This window comes from Malus domestica, chromosome 01, assembly GCF_042453785.1.
Source record: "Malus domestica chromosome 01, GDT2T_hap1".
Taxonomy (NCBI): domain Eukaryota; kingdom Viridiplantae; phylum Streptophyta; class Magnoliopsida; order Rosales; family Rosaceae; genus Malus; species Malus domestica.
Window position 1 is genome coordinate 29,018,130 of NC_091661.1, and position 15,487 is coordinate 29,033,616.

The 15,487-nt window shown below is 36.0% G+C and overlaps 2 protein-coding genes across 2 annotated transcripts; one reads left to right on the forward strand and one right to left on the reverse strand.

The window, feature by feature from the left end:
• Window positions 1–342: 342 nt before the first annotated feature.
• Window positions 343–1,632, forward strand: LOC139191415 (uncharacterized). Its single transcript, XM_070812275.1, has 3 exons — window positions 343–472; window positions 638–844; window positions 1,025–1,632. The coding sequence occupies exons 1-3, from the start codon at window positions 343–345 to the stop codon at window positions 1,630–1,632; spliced, it is 945 nt and encodes a 314-aa protein (XP_070668376.1).
• A 4,695-nt stretch (window positions 1,633–6,327) lies between these two features.
• LOC139196134 (uncharacterized) lies at window positions 6,328–7,642 on the reverse strand. Its single transcript, XM_070821795.1, has 2 exons — window positions 7,132–7,642; window positions 6,328–7,030 (listed from the first exon to the last, which is right to left on the reverse strand). Exons 1-2 carry the CDS (start codon window positions 7,435–7,437, stop codon window positions 6,464–6,466), a joined length of 873 nt encoding a protein of 290 aa, XP_070677896.1. The 5' UTR covers window positions 7,438–7,642; the 3' UTR covers window positions 6,328–6,463.
• Window positions 7,643–15,487: the final 7,845 nt, after the last annotated feature.

A 15,487-nucleotide genomic window follows, 5' to 3' on the forward strand; every position in this document is an offset into this window, starting at 1 on the left:
TGCCACGTGTCACTTCCGGTTTACAATAATTTAGCCAAGATTTTGATAAGATTTTCAACCAATCACGTAGTGCCACGTGGCATTGTCCAGAACCTCATCCTTTCTTTTTTTTGTCCATATAAACCCTACATCCCTACATCCATCCTCACACCAAGCTCAATCCTTCTTTTTAGCTCAGAATCCTTGTTCATCGTTTTCAAATCTTAAGTTCTTATTACAATGTCTTCTTCAAAAAGGGTGTATAAACAGTTGCAGGAGCAACAACAAAGGTTGTTGGCACAACAGGCAGAATTTGCCAATCTCGAGGAAGGTGGAAGTGGAGGTGGAGATGAGGCTTTCTTCATGGAGGAGGATGAGGATGATCATCATAGAAGGCAGAAGGCCTCACATTCCCGCCGTGTCATGGAAGCCGTGGGTCAGATAGCCAAACCACGACGTGTTGCAAACCTCGATAGAAAAAGGGAAAAACGAGGTAAAAATCTATTGGAAGATTATTTTATTCCCAATAGCATATTTCTTGATCATATTTTTAGACGGCGTTTTAAAATGCAACGAAATTTGTTCAACAAAATCATGAGTGATATTTGCAACCATGATTCATACTTTGTGCAAAAAGATGATGCTTTTCATGTTCTAGGTCTCATTCCCGAGCAAAAAATTACAGCATCCTTGCGAATACTTGCATATGGAGCATTTGCAGATCAAGTGGATGAGATCGCGAGGATGGGAAAAACAACTGTTTTGGAGTCCCTAATGCGTTTTTGCTCTGCAATTGAAGCCCTCTACACCAATGAGTACCTCCGGACACCCACGCCAAGGGACATGCGAAGGCTTCTGAGGAAGGGTGAGATGTGAGGCTTCCCTGGCATGATTGGAAGCATGGACTGCATGCACTGGACTTGGAAAAACTGTCCAAGTGCGTGGCAAGGAGCATATGGCAACAGAAAAGGAGCCAAAAGCATCATTTTGGAAGCGGTGGCTTCATTTGATACATGGATTTGGCATGCTTTTTTTGGTGTTCCAGGAGCTCAGAATGACTTAAATGTCCTTGCCCAATCCCCAGTGTTCGACGAACTGCTGCAAGGAAACTCGCCGAGATGCACATATACCATTAATGGTACCCAATACGAGGGATCATACTACCTTGCAGATGGCATTTACCCAAGGTGGTCAACATTTGTCAAAACAGTGCCACATCCACAGACTGAAAAGGAAAAACACTTTGCAAAATGTCAAGAAGGGTGTAGGAAGGATGTCGAGCGTTGTTTTGGTATCCTGCAAGCTCGTTGGGCGATTATCAGGGCTGCAGCTAGAATGTTTGATGTCGAGGCTCTTCGATCCATCATGATGACGTGTATTATTCTCCACAACATGATTGTTGAAGATGAGTATGATTATGATGGCGTCGATGAATATGAGCCGGATCCGATGAACAACTCAAGAACACGTATCTATTGTGCTCATGATGGGACCGAAGATCCAGTGCAACACGAGCCGTTGGAACGCGATGGACGTTACAATGAATTGATCGTTCAACGTTACACTAATGTGCAAGAGCCATACTGGCACGTAACCCGCCAGAATGACTTGATTGAGCACCAGTGGGGATTGCATGAAGGCGAAGATAATTAGAATGAGGCTTGTGGTTGAAGAATAAATTGTATTTTTTTAAAGTTTATGTAATTCTATGTAGTGTGTTTTGTTTTTAAGTTTATTTATGTAGTGTGTTTTGTTTTTAAGTTTATTTGGTGAGTTTATGTAATTCTATGTAGTGTGTTTTGTTTTTAAGTTTATTTGGTGAGTTTATGTAATTCTATTTATTTGGTGAGTTTATGTAATTCTATGTAGTGTGTTTTGTTTTTAAATTTATTTGGTGAGTTTATGTAATCTTATTTCATGTGTTTAAATAAAGTACAAAAGAAATAAAGTTTTAAAAATAAATAAGAAATAACATAAAAATTACATAAGAAATTAAATAAAGTTCAAACCTAAAAAAAGAAAAAAACATAAGAAATTACATAAGAAATTAAATAAAGTTCAAAAGAAAAAAGAAAGAAAAAACATAAAAAATACATAAAAATTATACAAAGTCTCTTGAGTTAGGATATGTGAAGCGAGGATCTTGGTTGTCACAAAAGTTGCTAGAACCCCCTTGACTTGTTTCCGCATCTCTTGCACGCCTCCTTCGCATGACATCTCTTTTTTCCGATGTCCAAAAATATTTAGAATTCGGAGACAGTCCTACTAGAGACTTGCTCATAGTGTCACGATCTGCTTGAGCCATCCTTTCTTCTCGAAGCAATTCATTTTCTCGATGAAGTGCTTCTCTAACCAGCTCGTTCTCTCGATTAACTACTTCTCTTTGTCTCTCAGCCGCCGCATCACGGGCCTCAGTAGCTGCTAATATTGCTGCCATAGCAGCAACTTTTTCCTCATCTCTAACCTTTTCTCGTGCCATGTTCAGTTCACCTTGGCGAGTAAGTTCCTCCATATATTTAGTGTAGTCATTCTTGGAAGAACTACCTTTTTTCTTTGACGCCTTTTTACCTACGGGCCTGAGGGACTGACGAGTCGGTTGGGTCTCGGGCACTTGTTCAGGCATCCTTCCGTGTCTTGAAATGTGTCGGCTTCTTATTCGGCCATGTCTGGTTCTGGAGAACTATGTAGACCCATACCGTGCATGACAACTTCTGGACCAGTTGCGACAATTTTGTATTTAGGGCAATCTTTGACAATTTGCCAACATTCCCATCTAGTGAATGATTTGTTCCCGTTCTTTGAATTGTAGAATGCTTGAGCTTGTAGTGTCTATAAAAATGTGGGATAACATAGTGTTAAAAAATGCGGGTGTAACACAAATAAATAAATTCAAAATATTAATACGGGTGGAATGCATATAAATTACATAAAATGACATAAGAAATTAAATAAAAATGACATAAGAAATTAAATAAAAATTACATAAGAAATAACATAAAAATTACATACGAAATTAAATAAATCAAAATATTAATGTGAGTGGAATGCATATAAATAAATAAAAATATTGTCACCTGATCCGCTAAACTTGTCCCACTACGGAGGTTACCGGAAGCATGAGAGATGGCGTTTTTCCAACAAGTAAAGGATGCGTTGAGTTTTTTCCAACGACCTTGAAGACCTTGACTAGTTCTGGCGTTTTCTCCATGTACATCACAAAACGCTTTCGTAATTTTACTCCACATTTCTCGCTTATCCATCTCATTACCCATAATCGGATCATGAGTAGTGTGAACCCAACATTCACACAACGTAACATCTTCAATGAGCTTCCACGAAGACATTTTTTTCTCTTAAAGTGTAGAAAATATTGAAATGTAGATAGTGTAGAAAGTGTAGAAAATATTGGAATGTGGTGTAAAGGTAGAAGATGAGGGTTAGGTATTTATAGGAAAAAAAATTAACATTTTTCAAAATTTTCTGTATTTTTTAATAATTTTTCTGTATTTTTTAATAATTTTTAATGAATTTTAATATAGTTAATTAATCTGGACCGTTGGATTTGAAAAATATTCAAATCCAAGAGCTAGGGAGTTGCCACGTGGCCAACGGTCATATTTCTGACCGTTGGGCCCTTTTTTTTTTTTTTTTTTTTACTTTTTGTGAAAAAAACGTGGACCGTTGATCTTTGATCCGACGGTCTATTTTAAAAGTAAAATTTAAAAATTTTTTACCGTTGGAAATCCAACGGTCTAGAAAACTAGCCGTTGGAAATCCAACGGCAGAGAGGGAGCCATGTCGCAAACTCGGGGGGTGGAACTGACAGCGCCTGCACGCGAGCCCGGGCTCTAAAAGCTTGTCGGGCACTCGCGCCACGGCTGCGTGAAGCGCACGAGCCAGGCTTCCTCCCCGGCTTCTGTCTCAGTCTCTTTTGGGCTGGGCTCTTGCCCAGCTCGGGCTGGGTACCAGTTCATTTCATGGGGTGGACTTGATTGACAGAGGCCCGGCACGTTTTTTGGACTGAGGGCTGGGACATTTTGTCCCCGCTGGAATTGCTCTTAATGTAAATAATATAGTTTGTTCAAAATAAAAAAAATCGAATCTAACACTTATACATCCCTATTTAATCATGGTCGTTGATAATATTCGTTTTATTCAATAAGATAACCTTAAATAAAGATAGATGTCTTCGAAGTTAAAGATGGGTGTGTTAAAATCATTTTCCTAAAATGGAGTTGCTTTGTATACTTAGCTAGCTAGATTAAAGTTCAAATATTAAGGCATATCGAATGATCTGAATCATCTAGATATTAAAAATTAGGGCTCGTGTTTGGGCAAAATTGGAAGGATCGGACCAGATCCGGTTAGAAATAAAACGGGACGGGTTGGGCCACCCTGAGAAACGGGCAGCACCAACCTAACGGCGGTCTAGATCTCCCTAAAAAACAAGCAGCATGAACCTAATGTCGGCTCTTATTATACCTAGCCAAACGCGACACCTCATGCACGAGTTTCTCGAAGACGGTGGCCGTAGACGATTTCGATTTGGAAGGCATGAGCTTATCAAACGCGACTCCTCCTGGTCGATTTCAATTTGCAGGCGCTAGCCGTAGACGTGGTGGTGTGGTCGCAAGTTGCCAGAGAGGGAGGCGGACTCGAGGGATGGTGAATTGTGATTGTTGTCGAGAATGAATGCGAGAGACAAGGTCACGACAGAGACTCAGTGAGGAGTGAGTCGGTTGCCCGACTAACTGTCCGAGACTGAGTGAATGAGAAAAATGGTAGAAACGGTTCGAGTTAGGGCCCCGTCTCTCCTGATTGTTGGACTCACCCGCCCCGTCATTTTCTCCGCCCCACCCTGCCATGTTCCGTTTCTTCTTTGAAATACTTGGACCCGCCTCGTTCCACAGGTCTAAAACATTTTTAATTGTGACCGGAACACGGTACACCACATGTTTTAATAAAAATTGTGGAAAATTTTATTTTTTAAGTTACTAACATTTTAGCACACATATTTTATCATTTATATAATAACATATAATTTACCACTCCATATATCGGTCATACTGAAAAATTTCTCGTGTTTGCCTACCCCTATTTAAAAGTACTCAAATCTAAAAGTATTTAACCATTTTATAATTGTCAGTTTGGTGCATGTAAATTAATTTTTTTTCTATGAAAAAAGTATTTAATGGTTTCAGATTTGTTTAATGTATGTTAGAGCATTTTTTGTATTTTACAAATTAGGGTTAGCATAAAGATTATAATTTCCTTCCTTTTTCTAGCTACTAGGGTTCAACATTATTTTCCTATTCGTTTCCTAAATAGATTTTGATAAATAAATTTCTTTTATCTTAATGAAAATTAAGTATTGGCAATACATAATCATTTCGCTATGCAACAATTTATAGTCTTCTTAGTTTTAGTCAATGAAATAAGATTTAGTCTGTGATCGGCTTTTTCATTTTTCATTTCTCGTTCTTTAATTTGTTAACACCCACAAAGTAATCATGTAAGAATATATAGAAGGGATCGACTTATCAGTTATGGTGGTCCATGGTTACACTATGGTTGCAGGGTTGCAGCCTTATTGTGCACAAGATAGAGATAGAATGACTAATATTCGCGAGAGGCAATAGAGTCAAAACCCTAAAGTCCATGTTTTTTCGGTGACTATCATATTCATGCGTACATGAAATTTCACTATCCTCCACGCTACAGAAATTGATGTTATACAACTCTCATGATATATGTAGCTCGAAGGCAGAAACATTTTACAATATATGGGCAGCTGAATTTGAGGAATGAAGTCGTCCAGTACATTTTCAAACTTGAAAAATGTTCCTGGATCGGTTCTCTTTCAGTCTGTTAGTTGTTGCAGCGGCAATTTCAAGAGCATCTTATACATGAGATAAGAGTAATGCGAGAGATATTAAAATTGTAAATAAAATATTATAAACTAAATGATATATAAGTTTGTGATTATATTATTATTTAAACGTTAATAAACGTGAACAATATTGGTGATACATCATTTAATTTGTAAATTTTGTTTACAAATTTAATCTCTCTAACATTATCATTGAGAGAATATAATTTATTAAAACGATAATGAGGGAGCAGAATCACATACCTTTGGTGTAAGAACTAAGGCCATCTCCAACCGAGGGCTGGCCAGAGGGCTCGTTTGAGCCCTCTAGCCCTCCAAGATTCCCCAAGATATTAATATTTTAATGAACAGTACAGGGCCATATTTGCCTCCGTCTCCAACCGAGGGCCAGAGGGCCAAAGGGCTCGTTTTAGCCCTGTCACAAAAAACCGTCTCCAACCGAGGGCCAAAGGGCCATAGGACCAAACATAATTTATTATTTAAATTTAAAAACTACAACAACTTAAATTTAAAAACAACAACTTATATTTAAACACTACAAATTAAATTTAAAAACAACATTAACTTAAATTTAAAAATTACAACGACTTAAATTTAATATCCATAATCAATATCATCTTCATCATCCGCCATTGTAGGAGTATAGTCAGAGGTAAACAATTGCCGCCGAGCCATAATTTCTTTTTTTTTCCTATCAAAATAGGCCTTACTCATTGGAGTGTAATCCGAAGTGTTCCTTTCCATATTCTTATCATCCATCTCTTCTTGTATTTGTTTGGCTCGCTCTTCATGTCTACACTTCATTTCTTCCGCCTCACGGGCATTTTGCTCCGCCAGTAATCGAAATGAGGCCGCCACTTCATGTTGAGCGGCGTAATCAGCATTTGCCTTGCCCTTTTCCCTCAACCTTCGGGCCTTGTTTCGTCCCATAGCCCTAGGTAAAGAAATTTGGGACGGAGTCGGATTTTCTACCCTTGTTTGTTGAATGGTAGGAGATCCATCTTCATTCATATCTACAGATGGGGATGCAGCTTCCAAAGGATCCACTCTATGTTGAGGTGGATCTTCAAATAACACCCACCCTTTACAAATTTCCCAACAACCGTGAAACTGAAAGGGTTTTGAGCTGCCCTCCATATACAATTCCTCCGCTTGGCGTACCTAGAAAATATAATTAAAAAAATTTTAGGAAATTAATTCACGAAATTAATGTAATATAATTAAACATTTAAACATTTAAAATAAACTGTAAAAACACTAACTTCGTCATAGTAATTGGCGCCGCTTTCATGTCTACGTGCTGCTGCTAATAGTGCTTGATGCCATTTATTCAAACTTGGATGAAGATGTTTCTTCCATCTTGAAGAACAACTTTCGTGGTTTCGGGTATTCGGTGGAATGGTGCCTTCGTAGAACTCTAAGTATTTTTTGGACACACGAGTCCAAACACCTTCACTTGTTTGAGAAATCCCCCTCACACTATCTTCTGAGATCCATCTATAAGCCTTGCAAAGAGCTTCATCTTCTTTTCGGGTCCAAGCCCTACCTTTCATTGCAGATGAGGCCATTTTTTTTGAAAAAAAAATGAAGGAAATATTGAAGGAAATATTGCAAATGTTATAGAAGAAAATATTATAGATGAAGGAAATATTGGAAAATTTATTGAAGGAAATATTGGAAAATTGAAACAAATATTATAGATGAAGGAAATATTAGAAAATATATTGAAGGAAATATTGAGAAATATATTGAAGGAAATATTGAGAAATATTGAAGAAGGAAATATTGCAAATGAAGTGAAGAATTGAAAGAACTTCACTATATTTATAGAAGAAAAAAATGTTTAAAATAAATTAAAAAAAAACAACCAACGGCTAGCTGACTCAACTAGCCGTTATATTAAAAAACATTTCAAACTATTAGTGTCGGTTATAACCGACACTAATAGCAGAACTATTAAAACAAAAAAAAAGGTCTTTAATGCTGTCGGTTTTAACCGACAGCAATAGGAAATCATTAAAAAAAAAAATAGCCAGCCCTCCAGCCCTCTCCGATCCCGTGGGGCCCTCCCAGATTCCAGAGCCCTCTGGCCTAGCCCTCGGTTGGAGACGGTTTTAGGGCTATTTTCGGCCCTCTGGCCCTCTGGACCCTTCGGTTGGAGATGGCCTAAGAAGTGTGCGCAGCTAGCTAGCTGTGCAGCTATTGTTAAATCCAATTTCAGTGTTAACTATATATATAAAGAGAAATGATAATAAGATTGTCTTAAAGTAGGACTATTTATATCTTTTCTTTCAGCTCATAGTTTAATATTAATGTTTGTGTTACATTATAAAATATTGTATATAAAACATGAGATGTTACAGAGTCCATAAGAGCAACTCCACCCCTAAAAATACGCAGGCACCTAGCCCATTTAATCCACTCAAATGAATAGTGATTGACCCCAATGAACAATAATGGGCTAAATGCATCTCCACTCCTAAAAAATACGCCAGCACAATGTCTAATCAATTTATATTAAAATATTATAAATTTTTTTATAAAATAATTAAAAAAAGTTTTAATTTCGGATATAATCTTTAACCAATAATGTCACACCACGTGTCATTATCCATAAGTACTATTTTGTTGATAGATTACCAATAAGATTTTTAACCAATCCCGACGCGTCACATGTCATTATCTGTTTACAATTCTTTAACCAAGATTTCGGTAAGATTTTCAACCAATCATGTAGTGCCACGTGGCATTATCCGAAAATACTATTTTGTGGATAGATTTTTGATAAGATTTTCAACCAATCATGACGTGCCACATGTCACTATTTGTTTACAATCTTTTAGCCAAGATTTCTATTAGATTTTCAACCACTCACGTAGTGTCACGTGACATTATCCAAAACTTCATCCGCTAAACTTCTCCCACTACTTAGATTATTGGAAGCATGAGAGAGGGTGTTTTTCCAACTAGTAAGCGAGTTGTTGAGTTTTTTTCCAATGACCTTAAAGACCTTGACTACTTTTTGCGTCTTTTCCAAACTTATTGCAAAACGCTGTAGTAATTCTAATCCACAGTTCTCACAACTACATCTAATTACTCGTAATCGGGTCATGAGTAATTTGAACCCAGCATTCACACAACGTAACATTTTTTATGACCCTCCATGTAGCCATTTTTTGCACAGAAAAGTATATGAAAGCTTTGGTTGAAAGTGTTGAAAATATTGAAATGTGGTGTAAAGTGGAAGATGATGGTTACATATTTATAGAAAAAATAATAAATTTTTGTTTTTTTCTGTATGTTTAAACAATTTTTAATAATTTATTAATAATTTTTATTAAGTTAATTAATCTGGACCATTGGATTTGAAAAAGATTGAAATCCAATAGTCCAGATTTGGACACGTGGCTAACAATCATAATTCTGACCATTTGCTATTTTTTATTTATTTATGTTTTTTGGCCGAAAACCGTGGACCGTTGATCTAAGAAACGGACGGTCCAGAACGCGCCATGTCATTAGCCGTTGGTTTTGAATTTCAATTTTTTTTTTACCATTGAATTTTTTTTATTGCTGAAAATCCAACGGTCCAGAAAACTAGCCATTGGAAATCCAAAGATATGCCACGTGGCTTCTCCCCACTCCCTTTATTGTGCTGCAATGGCGGGCCTCACCGTCTTTTTTCTGTCAGGAACGCGTGCCCACGAGCGCTTATTTTCCACGCGCTTGACGCAAAAAAACTCAATGGGCCTCGCTGACGTCAGCATGACGTCACATAGGCCGAGACATTGTTCAGCACGTTTTGGGCCGCCTTACATGCTGGTTGGGCTGTGGGCTGGCCTATTTGGCTCGGCTGAAGTGGATTTTGTGCAAGCCAGCCTATTTTTCAGGCTTTGTCCCAGCCTACCCCATTAGGGTGGAGTTGCTCTAAAGAGTATCATCTTTAGAGAGTATTCTTCGCATTTCTCAACATTATAAAATATTGTATAAAAAACTTGAGATGTTAGAGAGTCCATGAAAAGTTTTTTTTGAGAAAGTCTTCTTAGCATTTCTCATATATAAAAATTGGTAGAAATGATGAATATACAAATCAAATCACTGACAGGGGAATAATGTGTGCGACAAAATCACTTCTTTGCTAAAACAGTTTTTTAGATTTCGTCAATATTTCATCCACTTTTATTGATAATGTCATTAATATTGGACGATGTCTAGCCGTTTTAATTCTAAGTATTTAATCAGCTGAGATTTGTGAAATCCTTATTTCTAACTGATTTCTCAAAAATAAAGGGGGCTTCTTTCATTTTTTATTCTTTGATGAGGAATCTATATATCACAATTCACAATCCCACCAAGAAATGGTTCCACTTTAGGCTTTAGCCAGGCATTTCCACAAAAGGCCAAGCAAAGAAAAATTGAGTGCATGCCCCTTCCTATTTTCAGTTGGATAATTGTACAGGCAATATGTGTATTAATGCCACTCCTAGGTATACTGTTTGTTTACTTAATATTGTTGCATTTATTAGAAACTGATCAAAAGCACTCTCTTAAATACGAAACGTAAGGGGAAATTGGCTTCTGCAGAAGACACTTTCGAAGAGCAGTCCTTCTAGTTTGCTTGACATATATCCCAACGGAAAAACAATGTATGAATTCTTTAGTTTGCTTTGATCACAACGATTATAATGCAGGCTCAAAACACAATATTCAAGTTATCAAGTAGGCATATTATGATATGGTAGCTAGTTGTCCATATATATGAATTGCCAAAACAAGATGCGTAAGCAGCAAGCACGCGATGCTTCACCATAAAAAGTTATACGACTTTATTATAGATAAACCACTGAGCAAAAATGACCATGGGAATATTAGAAGAAAAGGGAAAATGGAAAATAAGACAAGGCATTGAAAATATAGGGATTTTCTAACTTTAATTCTTGAAGAAGATTAAAATTTAAAATAAATCTGGTGTTAGATTACATATTGATTATAGTTCTTTGATGTGTCCTTAATTCAAAATAACTGACGCACCTTGATCCTAGAATCAAGGTGTGCTGGTCGTCACGCCTTGATTCTAGGATCGGGGTGTGTCAATAATTAATGTGTATTTTATTCAATGTCTCCCATTAAATATTTAAATTTATTAATATACACATTTTAATATATTTTTTTACCAAACCAAAGTTTTTTAAATTTATTAATTTTACTTAACATTCTTCAAACTTGAAAAACTCAATTAATGTACCCAAATGTTAGTACCGAAATGTATTATATTGAATTAATGTATTTAAATGTTAGTACCGAAATGCATGTATCCAAGTATATGCATTGAAATGTATTATATTAAACTAATGTACCTAAAAGTGTGTACCAAAATGTATTATATTAAACTAATGTACCGAAATGTATTATATTAAATTAATGTACCTAAATGTTTATATAAAAATATATATACTGAAATGTGTGTACCTAAGTGTATGCACCGAAATGTATTATAATGAATCTAATGTATCTAAATGAAGAAGAAAAAATATATCGAAATATATTGTAAAATAAAAATTAGTATATCTAAATGTTTACAACAAAATATATTACGATGAATGAAATGAAAATTATAATTATAATGAAATAAAATTAATACATTAAAATTAGAAAGAAAAAGAGAAATATTTAAAACATCAAAAATATAATTAATAAATGAGGTGATTAATGTATCAAGAGACTAAAATTAGATTTTGATCTTACTCATGGTTTTAGTTTAAAAATCATTTTTGCCAAGATTAAAATGAAATTTCCTAAAATATATTATATATGGCAAAAGCAAACCTCCCACACTGCTGAAATGGAAGCTCTGCGCCGGCCTGTTGCTGGTGCTTCACACTTCAACTACTTGCCAGTTGACAGCCCCCTCCTTCACTACTACGTATTGTTGGATTTAACAATGGAATTATGATTTCGCGGAGAGAAACAAACAAAACAATTAGGGTTTTCATTTGGGTTATTAATGTAGATCCAGAAACCACACCACATTAAGCTTATAACTGAACGATCTAATATAGCATTTTCTGTGTATTGTGGCATGAGTGGAAAATGTTGGGGTTTCCATTTAAAGTCATAAATGTATTAGGAATTGGTCAATGAGTTGCAATTGTAGAAGTTTCCTTGAAATGTGTTAGGAAGTGGCAAGTGAGATATTGATCTCAGTTGAAGATAAAATATTCATGTATTAAACTATGTTGAACTTGATCCATTTTATTATTTATGTATTAATAAAAGTTATACGGACACAAATTTTACTCCTTATAATTTAAGGGGAAGGAAGGAGGGAATGAGGCAATGTAGAGAAGGAAGAGTCTTTAAGGGTGGAGCCTCATGCCAAACAAGTGAGAACGAAAGCAAATGATGTGTTGCAACCGAGAAAAGCAACTTTTCCAACGATTTCAAAGTAGCCAAGGAGAAGAAATTGAGCCTAGCGAAAAGTAACAGATCTCACCAAAAGAGTCATTTTCAAGCCATAGATTTTGCTGACCCTGCACGTGTGAGAGCTAACTCCACAACATGAAGATCTACATAGAAAGATGGATGCTGCCCCAAACTCTAGAAAAACCACCAAAAAAAAAAATACTAACCCTGCATATTCTCGGAAAATCCCACTACAAGCCGTAGAATCTGAATTAGCCTTAGCAAGCCTATCCAACCCAATAATACACAGTAAGATGCCGAAAAACGGGAACCATAAAAGAAGCTTTACACAACTTAAGAGCAAGTCCACCCTTGTGGATTGCTCGGGGGACAGGCACCAGGAAAGGGCTCGAGGGCCGGTTGGTAGGCCTCCAGCCTTGGAGAGCCCGAGGGCCGGGGGGGGGGGGTGGGGAGTCGACAGGCCTGTGGCCCGTGACGTCAGGCCTGGGTCCAGCCTTTATTTTTTATTTTTTTTATGTCAGGCGCATGCCCCTCACTCGCGAGTGGGGGCGCGTCGCCCGACAGGATTTCAGGGCACTGGCCCGCACGAGGCAGAAAACCCAGTGACCGTTGGGAAGCCAGCTTCCCATGGTCCGTTCGATCCCAACAACTCTTTAATACGAGCCGTCCGATTTGCAACGGTAATTAAAAAAAAAGCTGATTTTATATCAACCGTTCGATCTGAGATCAACGATTGATATTAATCTGCTTTATAAATTAAAAAAAAAAGTTTTAAAATTAAGAAAAGTTACCGTTGTGACACATGGCATAATCTGGAGTGTTGGAATTCAAAATTTTTAAAATCCAACGGCAAAAATTAATTATTTGAATAAAAATTAAAAAAAAATTGTAAAAAATTCGAAAAAATTGTAAAAAATCTGAAAAAAAATTGTAAAAAATTGTTTTTACTTTTCTATCCTCAAAGATTCTGAAAAGATAATGACACGTGGCACGATCGTATTGGATAAAAATCTTATCAAAATCGATCTCCAATAATTATCTTTTCGGATGACACGTGGCGCAATTTTGAACGAGTTAAAATCTGATTGAAATCTTTAGACAAGATTCTCAAAAGATAACGACACGTGGCACGATGACATTGGATAAAAATCTTATCGAAATCCATCGCTAAATAATTGTTTTTTTTTATAAAATGACACGTGGCGCAACGAGAACGATTTAAAAAATCTTATCCGAAATTATAAATAATTTTATTTTGTATTATTTAAACAAACAAAAAAAACTAATATTTTATTGCCTATTGCCAGGGGGAGAGCTCCAAGGGTGGAGATGCAAATGGTAATTACTGTTTATTAAGGGCAGTTACTATTCATTAAAGGCCGTTACTGTTCAATAGGGTGAATTCAATAGTGAATTGCCAGGAATGAGGGCTCCATGGTGGAGTTGCTCTAACCGAAATCTCAAGAGAGATTAAGAATTACTTATCCAAAACATCGTAGACGTTACCAAGAGAGGAGAGGAAGCTCCAGTATGAATATTTCAAGCCGAAATAGAACGGCAAAGGTGTAAAAACTAAAGGACCTTGTTTTCAAATTTTACTTTATTACGCATGTTTTAAATAGTCATTAATGAAAAGTAAAGAACAAAATTGATTCGGAGTTGATCAATTCTTTTACTCTTTTTCCTTACATTATCTAAAAACATTTTAGAGAGTGAAAAGCAAACATAAGTGATAAAAATGCCAGTCCATACCGATTGGGAAACCAAAATACAAGTCCCTCGAGTTAGGTTTAGGAGAAGGAAATTACGATTAGCTACAACAGCCCTTATGTCTCGCCAACATATTAGAAAAAACATCCTATACTAAACCTGAATAATAGCAAAACTGTTGCAACATTTTCTGTACCATGCAGCGATCTTCTGGTAATGCCCACATTAAATTATAGCCTTAAACGAAGATCCAACCATATTATTTGATAACAATTTCCTTAATTTCTTTGTACATGTATGCGAATGAAAATAGAGTTTGATGCAATTTGAGTCTATATCATATAGAAAAATTGGCACTTTTTTCTTCGCTTTTGGTTATACAAAAATTACAATTCAGATGTCTTCTTAGTTACTTCTTGGTAGAACCGAACAACCTATGTCTTACCAATGAAATCAATATGATCGGAAAAAATCCGAAATAAATATGGATTTATAGATCAAATTTCTAACCAATCGGCAAACAAAGTAATGCTTGTATTCGAAAGTGTGCTTGATTGCCAAATCCATGGTGGTGGTCATGTCAGAATGTGATATTGATCATTTGAGGGCATCATCTGAACACACTTTCACTTCAAATGGCATTAAGAAGTTGTGCTCCACCCTCGGACGCACTTGCGTCTCTGCATAATCCCACAAGTACTCAATACTAAACTTACAATCTTAATTATGTATGCCTCTTATATTAATCACCATAAAAAAAAGGTAAGGAAAGCATTCTGAGGTGAAAAGTTAAAAGACAGATGTTGGACCCTCTTTGAAGAGAAAAATTTACTTACAACAAAGATAATATTTTGATTGTATCTTAAACTAGTTACACATTATAATGTGTTTTAAATTTTTTGCATAATAGCATTTGATTGTGTTTAAATATCTTTGCGACTGCATTGTAATCCAAAAGTGCAACTTTTACCATATTATATATAACATTTATATGACATCTCTAAGAACGTTAAGACTTACATGTATATTTTACTTTTTCACATGATAACGTGTAATTATGTTTAAAATCCATCACTCTGTTATCTATATTGTATGAAAGTTCTTTTCCTCCTTGAGAAATAACTCAATGTGCATGCAATGCAAGCTAATCTTAAAGAAAGTGGTCATGACTTTTATCAACAAATAAAAGGCATGCACACATTACACAATTTTGATCTAAATTATAAAGAGTTGAGAAAACGTGCAAGCTGCAAAAGCTTTATGCATGCATTATTGCAGTAAATAAACAAGAAAAAAAAAAGTAGCATCTATTTCGGTATACGAATTCATAAGAGTTTGAACAAAAAATGAAAAAAAAGTGTTTTCTTCTTTGAGATCTCCATTTATTCGCTAATTTGAGCTGTGTTTCAATCAAAAGGAAACCAAATCATCAAATAGCGCAGAGAATCTGTACTGGAATGCAAGCAAGCTACTCCACAAAGGGGC